Source organism: Bubalus kerabau, chromosome 10 (genome assembly GCF_029407905.1).
Source record: "Bubalus kerabau isolate K-KA32 ecotype Philippines breed swamp buffalo chromosome 10, PCC_UOA_SB_1v2, whole genome shotgun sequence".
Taxonomy (NCBI): domain Eukaryota; kingdom Metazoa; phylum Chordata; class Mammalia; order Artiodactyla; family Bovidae; genus Bubalus; species Bubalus kerabau.
This window is the reverse complement of record NC_073633.1, coordinates 75,344,644-75,361,242: the sequence shown is the minus strand read 5'-3', so window position 1 is coordinate 75,361,242 and position 16,599 is coordinate 75,344,644. Positions and strand designations below refer to the sequence as shown.

Sequence of the window (16,599 nt, the reverse complement as noted above, 5' to 3'; positions counted from 1 at the left end):
ATGTATTTTCTCTGAAAACAAGAAGTCCAGAGATCGAGCTTCTGGGTCAGTTGACTTGAGTAGCTCAGCAGCCATTGGTGACTCAGTTTTTCGTCTTACTGCACTGTCCTCCCTTGGGATGTTGACTTTGGCCCCAGGCTGGTCTCCTTACAACTGTAATGACTTGAAGCAGTTTCAGGTGTCACACCTAGACAAGACATGGTTCAAAGAAGACGACTGTCTTTTTATTGTGTTTCTTTCTCAGGAGAGAAGAAGCATTTCCAAGAATCCTCCAGTAGAATACTCACTTTTGATTGGCTGAAATTAGGTCACATGATAGTTTCTAGACGGTCATTGGCAAGTGGAATGTGATCACATGACTGGTGGAACCATGAGGCTGCATGTCAGCCACCATACCTATCATCTATGATTTCTGTGTTTTTCTGTTTACTTCTCTTGTGGCTGATTCTTATCCATGTTTCTTCTAAGACTCCTGTGACCAATCTTGTTAAATTAATATATTTATTTTAAATATGTTAAAAATTTTTTAATTTATCTAATTTTTTAAAAAAGTTGCACATTGAGTTTTTGTGTCTGTTTTATATATATATATATATTTTAATATTTTTGATTGTTCTGGATCTTCATTGCTGCACTTGGGCCTTCTCTAGTTGCGGCAGCTAGGGGCTACTCTTTGTTTCAGGGCTTGGACGTCTCACTGCGATGGTTTCTGTTGTTGTGGAGCAAGGGCTCTAGGCATGTGGGCTTCAGTAGTTGCAGTGCACAAGGCTTAGTTGCTCTGCAACAGTCAGGACTGGGGATCAAACCCGTGTCCTCTGTATTGGCAGACAAATTCTTAACCACTGGACCACCAGGGAAGTTCTCTAAATATGTTTTGTATTCATGAGTTCTGGATGAGGGCCTGAGGATGGTATTGTTCCAAGAAGAGATCATTTTGGGCCACTTTATGGTTTGCTTGACATTCTGAATAGATAAGGCTTCCAGACTCCATTAATTAGTTAAGTGCAGAATTATAGCTGTCTTCACTTTTTTTTCCCAAAAGCCTCCATCTAATATTGGAATGGGTTCCTGATTCAGGAAGTAGAATATTTTTCTCTGGAGGTCTTTAAAAAACATGGTAAATATTCAATTAACAGAGTATAGGGATGTTTGTGGAAAGCAGAAAAATGAAGTGCATTCATGCTTCTAGTTTTTCACCAGATATTTATAAAGCACCTACTAAGTGTATGCTGTATTTTAGGGAAAGAGAGGCTGACATGTAGAGATAAATTGCAGTGAGGCAGAGAGTGGTCTCATACATATGAGGCCAGTGGCCGAGCAGTTCCACTGTGGTGGAATTGAATCATCACTTAACCAGCGGTTTCTCTGAGTGGGCAGCCATCTGTGAGGTGTAACTTAAGGAGTGCTTGTGCAAGCCCCAATTTATATCATCCTTCCTGTTTTAATATGGTGCCTACCCTTCAATATTAAGAGTCTTCCTTTGGATTGAAATAATATTATATGTCTTGAGATGGCCTTAGTAAAATGCAGATCTACTATCTGGATAGGATAATGAGTCTCCAAGCTACTTCCCGGAGAAGGCAATGGCACCCCACTCCAGTACTCTTGCCTGGAAAATCCCATGGGTGGAGGAGCCTGGTGGGTTGCAGTCCATGGGGTCGCTAAGAGTCTGGCACGACTGAGTGACTTCACTTTCACTTTTCACTTTCATGCATTGGAGAAGGAAATGGCAACCCACTCCAGTGTTCTTGCCTGGAGAATCCCAGGGATGGCGGAGCCTGGTGGGCTGCCGTCTCTGGGGTCGCACAGAGTCGGACACGACTGAAGTGACTTAGCAGCAGCAGCAGCAGCAGCAGCAGCAAGCTACTTCCATTGGAACGTGGTATGTATGCTCAGTTGCTCAGTCTTGTGCAACTCTTTGTGACCCCATTGACTGTAGCCCTCCAGGCTCCTCTATCCATGGAATTTTCCAGGCAAGGATACTGGAGTGGGTTGCCATTTCCTTCTCTAGGGGATCTTGATCCAGGAATTAAACCCGAGTCTCTTGCATTGGCAGGCGGATTCTTTACTACTAGCACCACCTTTAAGATTAAGATTAACCACATTAAGAAGTTATCATTTGTATATTATTATCAGTTTCATTACCTGGTAATTTAGGATGATTTTAATGTGAAAGAGAATATATTTTGAATTGGCAAAAAGGGTGTGGGGGTTGGGCCTTAGAGAAACTGAACATTTGTCTGTGAGAAAGTCAGACCCTTCCTAAACTGTGTCAGTTCTTCTCCTCATCATCCTTCTTGTCCTTTTAAAACACTTCATGTATAGCTAAGGTCGAACTTAAATATAGTGCGGCATGGGCTGTGGCAGCAAGAAAAAGCTTCTCTGGAAAAGACAGTGGGAAGTGTGAGATTTCAAACAATCCTTCACAGCAACAAATGTCAGTGTATTTTGGCATATAGCATGTTAATCTATGGATTGTGAGGTTGCTCAGGAAGCTGCCAGGCTAACATGGTTAAATATATGTATGGAAGGAGAAAGAAAGAAACCTTAGTCCAGCACAATGTGAGCGGCAGATTGACTAAAGCCCTTGGACCAGTGGTTCTCATTCTTGGCTGCACTTTGGAATCACCTGGAGAGTGACACAAATTATTGATACCTGGGTCCTACCCCCTGGAGCACAGCTGTCCTAGGCTGGATCTGCTGGTTGTTCTTTTCGGGTGAGGCAGCTTCTGTTTGTAAAGAGAGATAGAGGATTTTAAGAAGTGTTCTATGAATTGAATTCCCAGGAATGAAGATTTACTTTGCCTGTAATGATCTTTTGGTCTTGGATTCAGTTCAGTTCAGTTCAGTCGCTCAGTCGTGTCCGACTCTTTGCGACCCCATGAATCGCAGCACGCCAGGCCTCCCTGTCCATCACCAACTCCCGGAGTTCACCCAGACTCACATCCATCGAGTCAGTGATGCCGTCCAGCCATCTCATCCTCTGTCGTCCCCTTCTCCTCCTGCTCCCAATCCCTCCCAGCATCAGAGTCTTTTCCAATTAGTCAACTCTTCCCATGAGGTGGCCAAAGTACTGGAGCTTCAGCTTTAGCATCATTCCTTCCCAAGAAATCCCAGGGCTGATCTCCTTCAGAATGGACTGGTTGGATTTCCTTGCAGTCCAAGGGACTCTCAAGAGTCTTCTCCCGATGAGAAACCACTGCACCACAACTAGGGAGTAGCCCCCACTCACCATAACCAGAGAAAAGCCTGTGCTGCAGTGAAGACCCAGCAGAGCCAAAAGGAAAAATAAATAAATTAAAAAGTTATAAAAAGAAAAAAAAAAAAAAAGAGTCTTCTCCAACACCACAGTTCAAAAGCATCATTTCTTCGGTGCTCAGCCTTCTTCACAGTCCAACTCTCACATCCATACATGACCACAGGAAAAACCATAGCCTTGACTAGACGGACCTTTGTTGGCAAAGTAATGTCTCTGCTTTTGAATATGCTATCTAGGTTGGTCATAACTTTCCTTCCAAGGAGTAAGCGTCTTTTAATTTCATGGCTGTAGTCACCATCTGCAGTGATTTTGGAGCCCAAAAAATAAAATCTGACACTGTTTCCACTGTTTCCCCATCTATTTCCCATGAAGTGATGGGACCGGATGTCATGATCTTCATTTTCTGTATGTTGAGTTTAAGCCAACTTTTTCACTCTTCACTTTCACTTTTATCAAGAGGCTCTTTAGTTCCTCTTCACTTTCTGCCATAAGGGTGGTGTCATCTGCATATCTGAGGTTATTGAGATTTCTCCCGGCAATCTTGATTCCAGCTTATGCTTCTTCCAGCCCAGCGTTTCTCATGATGTACTCTGCATATAAGTTAAATAAGCAGGGTGACAATATACAGCCTTGACGTACTCTTTTTCCTATTTGGAACCAATCTGTTGTTCCATGTCCAGTTCTAAATGTTGCTTCCTGACCTGCATACAAATTTCTCAAGAGGCAGATCAGGTGGTCTGGTAGTCCCATCTCTTTCAGAATTTTCCACAGTTTCGTGTGATCCACGCAGTCAAAGGCTTTGGCATAGTCAATAAAGCAGAAATAGATGTTTTTCTGGAACTCTCTTGCTTTTTCCATGATCCAGCGGATGTTGGCAATTGATCTCTGGTTCCTCTGCCTTTTCTAAAACCAGCTTGAACATCTGGAAGTTCACGGTTCACATATTGCTGAAGCCTGGCTTGCAGATTACTGTGTCTTAAAAAAAAAAAAAAAGCTTTTTTTTTTCTGTGTTTAATCTCATGTAGAGATGAAACTTAAAGTTGTTATCCATAGTTTAATTTTCCCAGAAAGTCCATGGTCACGTGACAGACTTCGAAATCTGAACTGTGGAAATTTTGTACCCTGACTCCTGCATCTGAAATGAGTGAGCCTCTCCAGATGTGAGTTTCCATGGATAGGCACCTTCCTGTTCTGAGATGGTTACCCAGTTTTCTGGCTTTGAGAGTAATACCATTCACTCTTTGGAAAGAACTAAATTATTTTTCCTAGACAGAAGGAGCAGAACTTGGATGTAGACCTCCTTTTTCCACATTAGGCAAGATGCACTGGTGCTAAAGTTTGAATTAGAGATCGTGATCTCTGCCTCTCCTTACTCAGGAGAGAGTGTTTAAGGCATATTAGATCTGCAGAGCAGAATGCCTTCCAAGTGCAAGATATCATTTCCTCATAGGTTTTTCCATTTGAGTTACTGAGTTACTCAAAGATTAGGAGTAGTTGGGGACCTATAGGGGAGAAAGGGGCTTCCCAGGTGGTGCTGGTGGTTAAGAACCCTGCTACCAATGCAGGCGATGCAGGTTCGATCCCTGGGTTGGGAAGATCCCCTGGAGGAGGGCATGGCAACCCACTCCAGTATACTTGCCTGGAGAATCCCATGGACAGAGGAGTCTGGCAGGCTACAGTTCACAGGGTCCCAAAGAGTCAGACACAACTGAAGTGACTTAGCACACACGCATGCATGTAGGGAGAAAATCTTTCCCTGACCCCTTGGTGAAACATTTGACAAACTCAGGATTTTAGGTTTTAAATGCATTTATTTCCTAAATTTTCCACTTATTTATTTTTATCCTGTTATATTTTAGGTATTTGTTAGAAGCCATAAATCTTTTGAGCATGAGGTAGGTTATAAATAGGTTAAAGATATAAATATGAATAGAGTTTCTTCCAGCTCCCCACTTCTGGCCGTGCTCGCAGGTGTGTTTGGCAGACACCCATCATGAACCAGAAATCAAAAAGAGACCTGGTCGAACCTCAAGAAAACCAGACTCTGACCTGAAAAGAATGTGATATATTCTGGTTTTCTGGTTTGTTTGTTTGTTTGGTGCTCATGACACTTCCGATGAGCAGTTATATATAATGGCCACAGTCAAACTTTCATGTTTCTTCAATGTAGGAAATGTTAAGCCTTTTGGAAGGTGGAAAGGATGGATGGCAAGGATGACTGTGTGCTATGCTAAAGTTTTTTTTGATGGACACAATGATTCTTCACAGCTGTATGTAGGACTTTTGTACCAAGAATCTTAGGCAGACTGGAATTGAGGCTTTGAAATTCATTAATTCCAAGAGTGGTAGAAGAACTCAGATCATTAAAACACACACACACACACACACACACACAGTGTTCCCTTTGCCTGAGTCAGCTGTGGGACACTGCAAATTCCCTTATTCTTCTCCACCTATTTCTTTGGGGAAAATGAATGAGAAATCAACTCTTAAGTCTCAAACGCTAATGAGGAAAACTCATAGACTAGAGTTAGTGGAGAGCTCAGTGGCAGCCACAACCACCCCTGTGTGCGATTTTGTCTGTCCAGAGCAAGCAGCTAACTCCCTTCTGCATAAAGCTTCCCTGGGGATGTTCTTGTGTTGAGGAAGGGAAATCAGTCTTGGTTGTTAAAATATTAATCTTTGCACAGCTGGGTCTCTCCAGTACTGTAGTAGTAGGTTCTGTGTGATCTAAAAGAACTGCCAACCTCTCCAGCTGGCCTCAGGAAGCCAGAGCTATTTTTGAAATTCAAAGGACTGGTGGTATTAAGTAAAAATAGAGCACAGCATAAGTGAAGGAGAGACTGAATGTAAAAATAAGGAATCAGAGATTTACATCAGGTAACTCAGGGATTCAACAGTTCAGGGATAGGAAGTATTTCTTAAACATGTATTTGTCTCTTTAGTATACCATGGATATATTCAAGCACCTCCAGGATCTGTCTGGGGTCTATCTTCCATCCTCACCTGGGACCGAACATGCATCGGATGTTTCCTGACCCCACATTTTTCTACCATTATTCTTCTTTCCTCAGACAGCTTTCTCCCTTTTTTTGTCTGGATACACCCCAGGGTCTCTCTGAAGCCTTGCTGGCAACCCTAACTCCCACTCAGCCCGTCCCTGTGAAACTCCCCCGAGCTGTTCTTGGCAGGGCTCATTTCCACTCCACTCTCTCATTTTGCTTCAGATTGATTGACTGAAAGGGGCTTTTCTTCCAGCTGGTAGCCATGCTGGACCAGAAACCGTCCAGCACAATTGGGAAGAGGGATGGGAATGCTCTGTTGCACTTTGCCAATCAAACAGTAGTCCCTTATTTAACTCCTGGATAGCAGTTTTGGGGAGGGGAAAGGGTGGGTTAAACAGAGTTAGTTGGATTTGTGGAAAAAATGATAACTGATCAGATACTAAGGGTTTTCCATAGTGCTTATAACTGAGGTTAAGTTTAAACATCACCTGACAGATAGAACTTTATGTGATCTTAACTTTCTCTGCTTCTCGCTATACTTACCTCAAAATAGTTTTTACATCTACAAACCCTTCAGTAAGGAACTAATTATACCATGACTTCAGGTAGATAGCATGCTATCCATATGATAACATAATCTAAGGTTTGTTTTAGTTTTTCCAGCAGTATTGAGGTATGGCTGACATAACATTTTGTACAGCATGCTTATTTGATACACTTGGATACTGCAAAATGATTACCATCATAGCATTAGCTAACACCTGCATTATGTCGAGTAACTACTGTTTCTTTCTTGTGGGCAGCAATTTAGCAATTTTTTTGGTCACTCCATGCAGCATGCGGAATCTTCCCCAGTTGGGAATTGAAGCTGTACCCCCTGCATTGGAAGCACAGAGTCTCAACTACTGGACTGCCAGAAATGTAACATTTTAGAATGGTTTTTTAGAATGAGCTTGGAGTGATTCTGTGATCACATTTAATGATCAGACCTTAAATATATTGGGCCAACTACCTTCATTACCTTACAGTCTAAATCAGATGAGAATCAGATGATTGCATTCTCAGAGGGACCAAGCATTTAAAAAATTTCCAAGCAGTTAATTAGGTGGCTCAATAGTGATAAGGCCTTTGATAACTTCCACCAAAAAATAAAAAGTCATAGCATCACCTACATGGGAGTGAGAAATTTATTAAACCTGATTCTCTTTGCCACTGGATCATTGCTTCCCCAAGTCAGAGAGCTGAGTTGTCCTTTTGTATCTAACTTCTGGCTGGAACTTGCCTGGTGGCTCAGATGGTAAAGCATCTGCCTGCAATGCAGGGGACCTGGGTTCAATCCCTGGGTTAGAAAGATCCCCTGGAGAAGGAAATGGCAACCCACTCCAGTATTCTTACCTGGAAAATCCCATGGACGGAGGAGCCTGGTAGGCTACAGTCCATGGGGTTGCAAAGAGTCGGACACGACTGAACGACTTCACTTTCTTTGTGACTGGAACCAAATTTTAACTCCAGGAGATAGTGAAGGACAGGGAAGCCTGGCATGCTGCAGTTCATGGGGTTGCAAAGAGTTGGACATGACTTGGCGACTGAACAATATAGTGTTTTAAATGCTTTAAGGTTTGAACAAAAATTTTCTCTTTTTATGTCTTTAATGCCCTGTAAAAGGGCCTAGATAATATAATATGTTCTTGTATCAAAGATTGAAAAAGAAAAAACCCATTTGGACTTGTTGATTTAGGAAGAGACTTCTGGAACTAAACCCAAATATCTCAGCTTCACATTATTCATCTTTATTTTTTTTAATGATCTGTGTGGGATAATAGACTTAATGCTTTCCAAAAGCTTAATGCTTTCCTTTATCTGTCTTTTCATAATTAAACTGTATTGAATTAGAGAATTGGAAAAAAATAACATTTCATTCATTAGAAATGGATTTCTTATGTGAAAATTCAGCAGTCACTTTTCCTTTTGAGGGCTAAAAAAGGATTCTTGGAGCTAAGCCAGAAAATAATCTCTTCATCAGCAACAGTTAATAAGAACATTAATAAGGCACATTATATCTGAAGAGAAGGCTTTGAACTAATTTCTTGTAATCAGAATGCACTCGTAGGCTCAGTTGGGAATTATTAACATATGAAAACATCTCTTAGGCTCTTCTGGGAATTAAACAAGAAATATTGAGAGGACTGAAAAAAAATTTCAGAAATGAGGAAATTGAGTATAAATTGTCCTCTTTGAAAAATACAGAGAAAACAAAGATGATGTTTTAAAAGCTTCTAATTATGTTAAAACAGAATTGAGAAAGTAGTGAAAACTGTGTCCTTATCTCTTGATTTGAAGTTATACGATGCTAATTTAAGGTGAATTACTTAATCAAATGTTATAGATAGGTCTGCTATGTTAAGAATCTGGAATATTTGGAGTCTCCCCAGTTTTGTCTTCCTTAATTTGGATCAGAGAAAGAATTTGCTTAACTTCTGCATTTCAGAAAATGGAGCAGTTCAGTTATTTACCCTTTTCTATTGAGATCATAAAAAGAGGATGCTAAAGCCTCGAAGCTTAGCTTAGTGATCAGGTGAGGTTGAAGTCAGTCAGTTCATTTCATTTCAGCATTTGAGAATTAATAGCCACAGGATTCTGCTTTTCCAGCTAAGAGCATTCTTGATTTTCTGTTAGACAGAAATACTTTTTTTTTCACAGAATCTGGCACAAAATAAAAATGTGTGTCCAGCAAAGATATGCCTAGTTTCAGTTCATGTGAAGAATCTTTAAAGTAAACTTTACAAACATCCAGATTATCAAGACCCAGGGAAGGAATTTATTGATAAAACAGAGGAGGGCTCATAGCTGAGAGAATTTTGATTTACGCTTTCTACCTCTAAGTTTTCCTGCGGGGCTGAAATCTTTCTGAAATAATGGGATTTGAATTTCAAGCTGTTCCTTTTGAAAGAGGGCAGCAACTGTTTGGAACAGGATGGCTTTGATGAATCCTTGGGGATAAATACTCCAAGTAATGTTGGTGGCTTCCAGCAGCAGAAGATTAGATGTGAAATCCACCACAGGCACCAGGAGTTCCACCTAGGTTTGTTTATCACAAGCTTGATTAAGTATTGCGCGTCCCATAGGACCACAGCCTTGGGCTTCTGAACCCTACCATGTGGGATACAGACTGATGACGGAGGTCATGTACAGAGTCCTAAGGTGAAGAGTTGTTGCTAGCCTCAGAAACCACAGAGAGTTCTAAAAACAGCTCATTTACTTAATCCACTAATCAGAAGGAGGTAGGGGAAAACCACAGGAAAAATCATGATGCGGGGGAAGTTTGTTCTCAGTGAAATCTTTCAAACTTTTCTTCCTCCTTCTCCCTGATCATCCTCACTTTGTACCTTTGCTTTCATCACTAGGGTGGCGGCCATGCAGGACTACCCTTGGGATCTAAAGAGCCTTCAGTTTTCCCTTAATCCATTTCACTATATCAAAACACTCTTTCTTTAAGAACTTGGTATAAAGACTTTTTGAGGGACCATCAGCAATTCATAGTTGTTAAAAGATGTATTTTTAAAGAAGATTTAATTATGGTTCTTACTCAGATATAGAATGAACATGTGTCAAAGACTTTTAAAAGCTCATTAATTAACAAAGAAACCAGGCAGACACAGCTGGATCAAAGGAAAGAACAAAAAATCACATATTTACATGGAATCAAGGACTGTTTCAAATTTGGCTCCAACTAATCCATAAAATTTGCATATCACTTGTGGATTGTCAAATGAACTCCAACTTTTAAACCAAAACAAACAGACAAAAAGAAAAAGGACTGTTAAAGTAAATTGACAAATGGATCTATGACTAACTTTTTCCAAGGGATGAAGGCTGTTTCTCCACTGGACAATTAATTTGCTTGTCTGGAGAAGAACTATTTGTATCGCTGTCAGTTATCTACAAGTTAAAAAATTGAGTCCAAAGGTGACTCAGAGCCCTGCAAGGAATCAGATAGTTCTCAGAGGCTTCAACAGTCCATTAAAAGAATGTTCAGTATCATCTTCCTTTTTTCAAAGTTAAAATTTTTTCTTGCACACTGAAGTAAGAATCCCTTGTAGCCCTAATTTGTTTGGAAGCATTTGTATTGTGAAAGAGTACTTGTTAACTAAAAGAACTGAATAGGAGACTTTGGATAAGCGAAGATGTATCTGTCAGGGAAGCCCAGTTGCTGTGACAAACGATTCCAGTCTCAGTGGCTTAACTCAGTGGATTTGTTACTTGCCCTCTTCAGAGCCGCCAGTCAACAGTTACTCTTCTACCAAGTGTCTCTACTGTCTTCTTGGGCCTAAGCAACCTCCATGGATCCTCTGTATCCTGCCAGGTGGCAGGGAAAAGAACTTAAGGAAAGCTATGTGCAATGCCTCAGCCTGGAGTGGACTCATTTTCCTTCCACTCAGATTCTGTTAGTGAAAACTAGCCATGCTCCACCTGGCTGAAGGTGGAGCAAGTGGTGGTGGTTGTGGTCATGGTGGAAATTGCAGCTTAGCTGAAGCAAAACCAACTTGGTGACCACTTTGCATTTTCAGAAGCACTTCCTCTAGGAAGGAAACCCCAGAGAACTGAGGAAAACCCAGTTCTCTATCATTAGTGATGTGCAGAACACAGGGTCTGCTGTCCAGGAGCATAAGAATCATGGGGATGAAAACTCTATAATGTGAGGTGGGAAGTGACGTATGCAGGGAAAAAATGCTCTGAAAGTACCGAAGGGTGAAATAGTAATTTCAAACAAGGGGAGCCGTGACAGCCATAGAGACAACATGCAGGGTGGCCGTTGAAAGCCTAGAATTTGGGGTCATGATGTCCTGAATTCAAGTCTTCTCTTTGCTGCCATTGTTCCTTGACAAATCTTTGACCTCTCTGAGCCTTAGTTTTCCTAACTCTAAAAAGGTAACTGTTAGCTCATAGGGTTGTTGTAACTTTACGTGAGTAGATATATACAGGCAAAGTGAAAGAGGCTCATTTAGATAAAGGTTAGTTTGATTTAAATAGGCAGAGAAGGCAAGTAACCTAATAAGAAAGACTGCTTTCCTCCATATTTTCTCAAGGAGTTTGCATACAATGGGAATTCCCACTAAGACTGTGTATGAGAAGAGGGAATCTACTACCAAGCACATGTTTGAGAACCTCAGTGCTCTTGAGAGTACAATAGTTGAATTATTTAAAAATCTGACAGATTTCTAGTGGCCTTTGTTGATTTATTCTTTTTTTCCCCAGCATGACCCAGAGATTGTCCATACAATACTTTATTAATCATTGTGTTTAATGACTTTAGTGTGAGGAGATTGGAAAGTGATTGCCTGTTTTAGAGGCAACACAAATAATTGATCAGAGTTTTCACTTTTCAGATATTGCACCTTCAAGATATAGGTAAGGTTTCTGTGTCTTACCTATATTTTTGCCTCTAAGTGTTATTTTTCTCTGTGTTAATTATATATTTTAACTTTTGGAATATGTAGGATAATTAAAGAATGCTGTTAAGAAAGAAAACTCACAGCGTGACTATTTTCAGGACATTTAGCATAAAGACTATAGTATTAAGACATGAACTTGGAAGTGGTGAGTGTTTTGTACTACTTAGTAGCCTCATACAATTTTACATCCAGCTTCTCTGCATCGTGAATGTCTTAATAATTTTATACAGCTGAGAATGCTGCTGCTGCTAAGTCGCTTCAGTCGTGTCCGACTCCGTGCGACCCCATGGGCTGCAGCTTACCAGGCTCCTCCGTCCATGGGAGTTTCCAGGCAAGAGTAGTGGAGTGGGTTGCCATTGCCTTCTCCTACAGCTGAGAATAATCCTTAAGAAAAAGCAGGTATGGTGTTTCTTGAACATCAGTGCACATCCAGATCACTTGGGGATGCTGATAAAGTGTGAGTTCTGATTCAGTAGGTCTGAGGAGCCGCTGGAGATGCTGCATTTGTACAAAGCTCCCACGAGATGAAGATGCTGCTGGGCTGTGGACCACACTGTAAGGGGCAAGAGGCCAATGGACATATGCTTTATTTGGGAAGATGAGGAAGCCTTACTTGGGAGACTGAGAGGTCCTAGAGGTCTTTTAAAAAAGGAATTTTATAGTATCTGCTTTTATTAAAGGTACAGTTGGTTGGTCCTCCCCTTCCTCCATTAGGGACAGAATTCTCTAGACCCCTAAACCACGAGTTAGTTTTGGCTCTGCTTTAAATTTTTTACTGATTTAATTTAATTATTTGTACTCTTAATGATGGTGACAAGGGCATTTCATCTCTCTCTGCCTTCGTATCTTCAAAAGTGAAACCACCTGACTGTTACCTGCTGCAGAGGAGAAACGGGGATGAAACGGGGATGAACTGTGCCACCCTTGGCTTGTATGCTGACAGATCTTACCATGAACCCAGCTACTCAGATCATTCCCTTGGTTATTATTTGTGCTTTTAAGAAGTGTGGAATTTTAGGACTTCCCTGAGGCTCGTAAGAGCAAAGTGCCAAGCAAACCACCCCCAGCTCCCTTCAGTTAAGGATCGCAGGATGAATTCTAAAAAAAGAGCCACGTGAATATGCCGTGACTCTCTGAGAGTCCCAGTCACAAGTGGATTTTGTGTGTGTGCCAAGTCGCTTCAGTCGTGTCTGACTCAAAAATTTTGAGACCCTATAGACTGTAGTCTGCCAGGCTCCTCTGTCCATGGGATTTTCTACGCAAGAATACTGGAGTGGGTTGCCATGCCCTCCTCTAGGGGATATTCCTGATCCAGGGATCAAACCTTCATCTCTTATGTCCCCTGCATAGCAACCCACTCCAGTATTCTTGCCTGGAAAATCCCCATTGACAGAGGAGCTGGTGGGCTGCAATTCATGAGGTCGCAAAGAGTTGGAGTTGACTGAGCAACTAAGCACAGCATTGGCAGGTGGGTTCTTTACCACTAGTGCCACTTGGGAAGCCCTCAGAGTGGATTCATCATCAGTCAGTCAGTATCATTTCAGTTGCTCAGTTGTGTCCGACTCTTTGCGACCCCATAGACTGCAGCACGCCAGGCTTCACTGTCTATCACCAACTCCCGGAGCTTGCTCAAACTCATGTCCATCAAGTCGGTGATGCCATCCAACCATCTCATCCTCTGTCATCCCCTTCTCCTCCCACCTTTGATCCTTCCCAGCATCAGGGTCTTTTCCAATGAGATTAGAACAGGACAAATCCAGCCTTACTCTTGGGAGAAAACACATCCAAATGCACACTTCTTCAAAGTTTTTGTTGAACTCCTGCTGTTTACATAGCACTTTTATGGGCACATAAATATAAAGTAAAATTATCAGTAGCAGCTCTCATTTGCTGGGTGCTTGCTCTATACTCATGCTGCTGCTGCTGCTAAGTCGCTTCAGTCGTGTCCGACTCTGTGCAACCCCATAGACGGCAGCCCATTAGGCTTCTCCGTCCCTGGAATTCTCCAGGCAAGAACACTGGAGTGGGTTGCCATTTCCTTCTCCAATGCATAAAACGGCTAAGCAATTGATTTTCTTCCTGGGTTCCTTTGTTACTTTAGATAATACTAGATAGCAGTGATTCTTTTTTTTTTTAATTTTATTTTATTTTTAAACTTTACATAATTGTATTAAGAAAGAATAATGATTCTAATGCTTAGGGCATCAGTTGTCCCTGGCTTCATTCCCACGGTGCTTTCCATGCATATGGACATTTCTTCAATTTCCATATACTTTCAGAGGAGAGGATTTGATCATCTTCCTTGGAAAGTCATTACATTGCTTAAATGATGAGAAAATTCTTCAACAACTTAAATAACATATGCTTCTTTCACGTTCCGTACGTTCCAGGTTTTGGCTATGATGGTAACCACAGAAAGCTTGATTTTATTTATTGATTATTTTTAAACTAACAGTAGTTGATTTACAATATTGTATTAGTTTCAGGTATACAACATAATGATTTAACATTTTTATAGATTATACTCTATTTAAAGTTATTATAAAATAATGGCTGTATTTCCCTGTGCTGTACCATATATCCTTGTAGCTTATTTATTTTACATATATTAGTTTGTACCTTTAAATCTCCTACTTCTATTTTTTCCCCTCTCGCTTCTCCTTACTGGTAGCCACTAGTTTATTCTCTATATCTGTGAGTCTGTTTCTGTTTTGTTACATTCATTCATTTGCCTTAGTTTTAGAGATCACTTATCAGTGATAGCATAAGGTATTTGCCTTTCTCTGATTTATTTCACTAAGTGCAATACTCTCTAGGTCTATCCATGTTGTTGCAAACAGAAAACTTTCATTCTTTTTTATGACTGAATAATATCCCATTATTACTCAAGTTGACTCATTGGAAAAGACTCTGATGCTGGGAGGGATCGGGGGCAGGAGGAGAAGGGGACGACAGAGGATGAGATGGCTGGATGGCATCACTGACTCGACGGACGTGGGTTTGGGTGAATTCCGGGAGTTGGTGATGGACAGGGAGGCCTGGCGTGCTGTGATTCATGGGGTCGCAAAGAGTCAGACACCACTGAACTGAACTGAACTGATTGATATATATATATACATACACATACACATACACATACATATACATACATACACCATACCTTTATCCATTCTTCTGTTGGGGGGCACTTAGGTTGCTACCATGTTTTGGCTATTGTAAATAATGCTGCTATGAACACTGGACTACATGTTTTCATTTTCTTTGTGTGTACCCAGGACTGAAATTGCTGGAGCATATGGTAGTTCTATTTTTAGTTTTCTGAGGACTCCGTCATACTGTTTCCACAGTGGCTGTACCAGTTTGCATTCCCACCAGTAATGTGCAGGGGTTCTATTTTCTCCTCATCTTTGCCAGCATTTATTATTTGTAGACTTCTTGATAATAGCCATTCTGACAAGTGTGAGGTGATACCTCATAGTGTTTTGATTTGCATTTCTCTGATGATTAGTGATGTTGAGTATCTTTTTATGTGCCTAGTAGCCATTTGTATGTCTTCTTAGGAAAAATGTCTACTTAGGTCTTCTGCCCATTTTAAAATCAGATTGTTAGTTTTTTGATTGTGAGTTGTGTGAGCTATTATATATTTTGGATATTGTCTCTCTGTTGGTCATATTGTTTGCAAATATTTTCTCCCATTCAACGGATTGGGTTTGTTTGTTTTGTTGATGGTTTCCTTTGCTGTGCAAAAAGCCTTTAAGTTTAATTCAGTTCAGTTCAGTCACTCAGTCGTGTCCGACTCTTTGCGACCCCATGAATCACAGCATGCCAGGCCTCCCTGTCCATCACCAACTCCCGGAGTTCACCCAGACTCATGTGCATTGAGTCGGGATGCCATCCAGCCATCTCATCCTCTGTCGTCCCCTTCTCTTCCTGCCCCTAAGCCCTCCCAGCATCAGGGTCTTTTCCAATGAGTCAACTCTTCACATGAGGTGGCCAAAGTATTGGAGTTTCAGCCTCAGCATCAGTCCTTCCAATGAACACCCAGGACTGGTCTCCTTTAGGATGGACTGGTTGGATCTCCTTGCAGTCCAAGGGACTCTCAAGAGTCTTCTCCAGCACCACAGTTCAAAAGCATCAATAGGTCTCATTTATTTATTTTTACTTTTGATTTCTTTGCTTTAGGAGATATATAAAAAAATATTTTGCTACAATTTATGTCCAAGAGTGTTCTGTCTATGTTTTCTTCTAGGAGTTTTATGGTATCTTGTCTTAAATACATTTAGGTCTTCAATCTATTTGGATTTTATTTTTGTATGTGGACTGAGAAAATGTTCTAATTTCATTCTTTTTTTTTTTTACAGAAAACCTGATATAATCCTCACAATAACCCTAAGATATACATAGTAATATATTTTCCATTTTACATATGAAGTTATTTAAAATTCATACATCCAGCAAGTGGCAGAACCAGGAATTAAACCCACATCTTTATTTGGTTTTGAAAATGCTGGCTTTTTAAAAAACTGAGTTATAATTGATTTACAATATTGTGTTAGTTTCAAGTGTACAGCAAAGTGATTCATATATATATACACACACATATGTATATTTTCAGATTATTTTCCTTTATAAATTATCACAATATATTGAATATAGTTCCTGTGTTTTATGGTAAATCCTTGTTGTTTATTTTGTATATAGTAATTCATATCTGTTGGTCCTATCCTGCCAGATTATCCCTCCCCCCTCCATCCCTTTCCCCTTTGGTAACCATAAATTGTTTTTTTTTTTTATGAATTTGTTTCTGTTTTGTATATACATTCCTTTGTATTATTTTTTAGATTCCACATCTAAGGGGTATCATATAGTATTTGTCTTTCTC

The 16,599-nt window shown here is 40.6% G+C and overlaps 1 protein-coding gene across 5 annotated transcripts in view; it reads left to right on the top strand.

Moving 5' to 3' along the window:
- Positions 1 to 16,599, top strand: part of ARMH4 (armadillo like helical domain containing 4) — a 141,946-nt gene that overhangs the window by 58,044 nt on the left and 67,303 nt on the right. The window contains exon 6 of one of the 5 annotated variants that reach the window (XM_055538185.1): positions 16,079 to 16,316. The exons of 2 other annotated variants lie outside the window; for them this stretch is intronic. In XM_055538185.1, the coding sequence (XP_055394160.1) occupies positions 16,079 to 16,092 (14 nt within the window). In that variant the 3' untranslated portion in view covers positions 16,093 to 16,316. Of the gene's footprint in view, positions 1 to 244; positions 422 to 9,668; positions 9,974 to 16,078; positions 16,317 to 16,599 lie in introns of those variants that run through there. 2 more of the 5 variants (XM_055538184.1, XM_055538183.1) reach the window with 2 other exon arrangements.